This window comes from Phodopus roborovskii, unplaced genomic scaffold (assembly GCF_943737965.1).
Source record: "Phodopus roborovskii unplaced genomic scaffold, PHOROB, whole genome shotgun sequence".
In the NCBI taxonomy this organism is placed as follows: domain Eukaryota; kingdom Metazoa; phylum Chordata; class Mammalia; order Rodentia; family Cricetidae; genus Phodopus; species Phodopus roborovskii.
In genome coordinates, this window is record NW_026125487.1 from 46,501 (window position 1) to 52,500 (window position 6,000).

At 41.5% G+C, this 6,000-nt stretch overlaps 1 protein-coding gene across 1 annotated transcript in view; it reads right to left on the reverse strand.

Moving 5' to 3' along the window:
* The window catches only part of LOC127215597 (phosphatidylinositol 3-kinase C2 domain-containing subunit gamma-like), an 89,359-nt gene that overhangs the window by 34,347 nt on the left and 49,012 nt on the right, over positions 1–6,000 (reverse strand). The window contains 1 exon segment of the mRNA XM_051176000.1: positions 5,708–5,817. Coding sequence (XP_051031957.1) covers positions 5,708–5,817 — 110 coding nt within the window.

The following is a 6,000-nucleotide window of genomic DNA, read 5'->3' on the forward strand; positions in this document are numbered from 1 at the left end:
TTTTATACTGACTTGACATTTAGGCAAATTAGGCAAATTATCACAGATGTTCCTAGTGCAGAGGTTTAGACCAGCAACTGAGTTATCACACATCATTCCAAATGTGGGAAGCACATACATTGTAAAAGCTATAATACTGGTAGGTAAAGAATAAAATGAAAAACACAAGCAAGGGTCCAGAAAACTAGTGGTGTTTGAGTTGTAATGATATGAAAAAAGCCACGAATGGCTTTCACAGTGATGAAAGGGATGCCGAGAATACTCTTTGACTTTGTTTCCTGGGTTTAAGAAATGTTGAGTACCTTGGTCGTTACTTTCTCTATGTGAGTGTGCATGTCTGTAAGTGTTGACAGTTAAGCTAGGATAAAGGACACCATGATCCTGATTTGTGGAATGAAACAGTTTACAATATGACTTATACAATGTATAAGACACTAAGTGAGACTTTAAATGTAACTATAAAAGAACCTAGGCATCTCCACCACCCATACAACGTTCTTTCGCTCAGTTCTGGGGAGAAAACAGTTACAAAAGCATGGCGCTGGGTCTTAATGCCTTTAGGCATGCAGTCTTATTACTTGGCCAGGAGATAAAGGGAGAAAGAGGGGGACACAGCATTCCCTGAGTTGTGTCTGTAGTTGTGAGTGGCACAGGGGACCGCGGCGAAGGCGTGAGTCCAGGTGCACACTCCTGAGAGGCTGTCAGCATCTCCATCTGCTTCAGAATCATCTCTTCTGGTGCCAGCACATTTCTTCTACACAATGGTCCCTCCCAAGGCTGTCCTCTCAAGTGCCAAGTTGAGGGAAGTGACTCCGGGCTGTTCTCTGGCAAGGGTTCCCATAACAAGACTCAAACAACAAGCTCCATAGAAACTCATATGGAGGACCCATCCAGCAAGAGCAAAGACAAGTATGTAAGTGAATCAGGTGTGCCTCTGGAATTAATACCAGAGAATGTAAGGATATCAGTAGTGGGGCATAGCTCGCTATGGGCAAGATAAACAAAGAAGGCCTGTTTACAGCTGAGACCAGATAGGCCCTGTTGGTTTATGACATGGTTGTCTTACTGTTTGAGTCTTTGCATGTCACTTATCTTTAAAATGCTACATTTACTTTTCCTTTACGTTTGAAGTTTTACATTGCTTCAAGTTAGATTTTAGCCGAAGAGCGGTAGATTGCATGATGTCTGAATCACAGAATCTGCATGGCAGGCCCAAGGGGGTCTCTGAGTATCATGGATAATTTCTGCTGTCACTTTTGGAGAGGGAAATGGATGATGTGAAAAGCACTGTGTGGATGTGGGAGGGGAGGTGGGCGGTGGGATCTATGCCCATCGTTCCGGTCCATCTGTGAAGACCGTTATGTTACTAAGGACAGGTAAGCAGAGGGTTGAGAGTGATTGACAAGTTGGAAATAACCCGCTTGCACAGGGTTTTAATGGACGGTTTCCTTTGTTGTCTCACAGTAGGCTTCACGGCGATAGTCCATGAAAGCACCAATCTTCCGGGGCCTGAGTCATGATCCTTCCTTGGTTCCATTCAGCTGCACTCCTCCTCAGGGAGGGGAAGGAGGGAGTTAGGGAAGAAAGGGGGTGGGAGCATCGAAGAAGAAAAACCTTGCTGACCAGCAAGCCAGTTTGCCCTTTCTTTTCCTCTCTACGCTCTTAATTACGATATAAATTTCAGTGCCTCACAGCATGTAACATCCTCTGAAATACTTACAATCATGTCTTGACCTGAATGCACACTCCCGGGGTAGGGAAGCAATCAGTGCTGCTCATACATTCAGATAGAAGGAGCCCTGCTGGCTTCCAAGTCTCAGGCACAGTTGAAGGGGCTGGACCCTCCGGATGCTGACAGTATGAGGGAGGGTGTGGCTCAGTCCTCACTCAAGCCCCCTTCCCCCCACCAGCTGTGATCCTGGTGACAGTGAGTGGGTGGATTCTCTTGTCTTATTTTTAATCTGGAATTTGGTAATTACTTCAGAATAAGCATCAGCACAAAGGCTTTAAGAATCTCAGAACAGAGGAAGAGAATAAAAGAATGTAAATGTGGAGACTATATGTATCTCTCTCAACTTCAACATATAATTAATGTGTGTGTGCGTGCGCATGTGTGGGTAATGATCTCCACCGAAGCACCAAACACCCATGATGGGTTCATTATGGAACTTGCTTCTTTCTCCGTGAATAAACATTTCCCTTTTCAGTTCTACAATCCATGAGATGTTAGAGAACACAGCTAAAGAGGACAATATGATTCATACAAAAGTACACTTGAATATTTCTATCTGTGACCTCCACAGCTACAAGTTCAACTAACCATAGGCTAAAAATAGTTTGAAAATAAATTTTCTGTACAGAACATAGACAGACATTACCATCAGTCTTCTAGTAACACAGTAGGTTATATATCATTTCCATTGTTTTAATATAAAAATATCTATATAGTAATTAATATATTATATATTATAATGTAAGACTATATAATGTTGTAATATTATTGTATTACCATACTATACAAGTAATCTAGAGTTGGCCACAGGAAAATAAGAGCATGCTGTAGGTCATGTATACACCCTATGTCATGTTATGTAACGGACTTGACCATCTTTGGATCTTGCTATCTTTGGAGACTCAAAGATGGTTGTAAAGTAGTACATTTAATTTCTAACACTCATACAAATCCCAAATGCTCTGCCTAAGTTGCTTTATCATTTATATTTGACCTAGTTTTTTTGAAACTACTCTATTCATTGTTTAAAGATTTAAAGAAGAAATAATGCATATTTTAGAAATTCAAAATATTCAAATAATAGATCAAGGAAACATTTTTTGTGTTGTAAGGAAGCATAGGCTCAAATGTATCATGGAATAATAACGATATTGAAAAACAGAAAGGCTGAATAGATGTTCATTCAGGGAGAAATAACTTACAACAGAGACAGATAAATGCCAGCAGGTTCCCGTCCCAAGGATGCATCCGGATGCTTTCTGTCTCCATCCAGCAAGCCAAAGAGCACTCTAGGATCCCTTAACTCAGACCTAGTTTCCCCAGGTCATGTCCTCACCTGTCCCCGCCCCAATGGGTGTGGTCAGTGCAATGAGTGCAGACAGAGTGAATATCTCACTGCACAAATGACAAGATATTTCTGGACCGTCCATATCAAGTTCTCTGTTCTAGATGGAATGCAGACTAGGAAACATCCCTGAGTTGTCCATTCTGGACAAAGTACCTGAACAAGATCTGAATAGACATATGAAATCTAAAGATATAATGGTGTTCTATTGAAACCTTAGGGGATAAAATATGGTAGTGAGACTCTTGAGGATTAAGAAAGAGTGAGTCTCTTACATTTTTGGTTGTGAGCCTAGCCTTTAATGGCTGTGTGTAGCTGGGTCTATCTCAGGGTACCCTGACTGCAGGACCACTATCTATCCCTGGTGCATGAGCTAGTTTGTTGGAGCCCATTCCCTAGGGTGGGATGCTATGCCCAGCCTTAATGCAGGGGGAGGAGCTTTGTCCTGCCTCAACTTAATGTCCCAAGCTTTGCTGATCTCTGGTGGGAGGGGTGGATGGGGTATGGGCTAAATGGGAGGGGGGACAGGTGGTAGGAAAAACTGTGGTTGGAATGCAATATTAAATTTAAAAAATAAACAACAGCAACAACTAACCCCACAAAGGACACAGGGCAGGGAAAAAGAAAAGAAACGAAAGAGTAAATCTCTTGAGAGATTTTGCTGAGAAGAAAATAGAGGCCATTTCCTATGATATAATCCCTGGAGCTGCTTTGAGCTACTAGATCTGCAGGATTGTGATGTGTGCCCTATTCTTTCCAAGACAAGTTTGTGAGCCTTCCTGGGTGTCTATAAGCATAAGCTGAGATAACTTGAGGTCTTCTGAACTCTGCAACCAAGGGGTCATAAGGTTTACTTATGCTATAGAGCTAGTGACTAGCTATAGTCAATAATCAATATTTGTGATTTCTCTCTCTGTCTCTGTCTCTCTCTTCTTCTGTGTGTGTGTGTGTGTGTGTGTGTGTGTGTGTGTGTGTGTGTGTATTTAATTGAGAGGTTATTTAGTTTACTTGCTGCTGTTTTGAGGTAGGGTCTTTCACTGTAGCCCAGGCTCATCCATTACTAACTATGAAATCCAAGCTAACTTTGAATTCATGGCAGTCATCCTGCCTCAGCCTCCTGAGCTGAAATATAATATATATATATATATATATATATATATATATATATATATATATATTTGAGACAGGGTTTCTCTGTGTAGCTTTAGAGCCTGTTCTGCAACTAGCTCTTGTAGACCAGGCTGGTCTCACACTCATAGAGATAAGCCTGCCTCTGTCTCCTGAATGCTGGAATTACAGGCATGCACCACCATCTCCCAGCTTGCTAAGGATATTTTTGTAAAGAGTGGAAAAAACAAACAAGCAACTCCCGACCAATCTTACCTAATGAATCTCTAATGGTAGATATAAAAAATAATAAACAGGTACCAGAAAAGCACATTCCTCATCTTAGCAGGGACTCTACCTAGCGTTACTTAGTAATATCATCTAGTTTACAGGACTGACTCCTGGAAAGACTGTGGAATGGAACGATCCCACCTAAGCTCTTCTTGCTTCTGTGGGTGGCAGGGAAGACCGTTAATCCTCAGCTTCTCTGTCTTCTCCTTTAAATGTTTATTGTCAGCAGTATAAGGACCCTCCTGGCCTACCATTCTTTGACCCTGTCATTGACCTTAAATTTCACAGCTAGTCAAGCTGCCTGCCTACTGAAATCCATGAGAAAAAAAGTTCCTGGTGTGAGTGAGCTCTCCTGGTTGAAGCCTCACCAAACCCCTGCAATGAGATGTTCTTTATTGTACATGATTTATGGAAATGGGGGAGGAAGTTCAAACCCAGGAAGGGTTTTAATTTATGTGATGTTTCTTGCCAAAGCACATGTACTAGTGAAAATAATGCAATCTGTGTTGAAAATATTAATGAATGAGTGAGTCAAGTAGGAGTCACGCTGGCGAGTGACCAGCAAGAAGGAGTTCTACCTGCTTTCCTTAGGCTGTGTACAGGCATAACTCAGTCGATGTTCATTGAATATTTGAAATAGTCAGAGAATTAAACTCTCCATTCAAAAAGAAAATCTCTGTACGGTGTTCCATTATAAAAAAAAAAATCACTGTCCTTTGCTCAGAGCCTTGGCGTCTATCTGATATTCTCTGCATTCTAGTGAGACTCTTACTTTGAAGTACCTCAGTGTTTCCCAGACTTGCTTAATGAAAAATAGATTAAAGTTAGATGACAGTCACAGGCCTCTGACTAAATATCTCAATATTTATATTGTCTTGTAGATGAAAGTAGCAGGCCTGTTTCTCTTCACAAAACTCTCTCTCCAAATTGTTTTTCTGGACAGAGTTCAAGTAGAACAACCAATTTATTTATGCCAGCCCTTGCTCTTTGCAGTGACCTCTTATTGAGCAATCTGCTAGACAAAGAAGGTGGTTAGCGACCAGCGCTCCTGTGGAGTCGCCAGCTAAGGCCTTCTGCTTATAGACATGCACACTTCTCTGTTTCTGTTCTTTGAAAATGAGGGCACAGATGTTTCTAGATTTGTCAGCTTCATATCAATGACTAGTTAACCTGAGACCACCTCAATTGTGGAACATATGTCAACACTCATGCACATTTGCAGCCCCTCTTACTTGGTAAAATGACTCGTGGCTTCCAGGTCTGTGTCTTGTGGGCGGAGATTGTTATAGACGTATTTCAGGTCTTCGGTTCCGCTTAGCTCAGGCAGTCCTGCATGCAACATCTTGGTATCGGCAAAACCCAAAACAGAGACGGAAAGAATAAATGCAGACAGAGTCAAGCTTCCATGGCTCACTCTGGTGATAGACATGCAAGCATTTATGTTTGTTTTAATGTGCACTTCATTTCATCTGCGTGAATTGACATACTTTCATGTTTTTAAATGTCTGGTAGTTATGGGGATAAA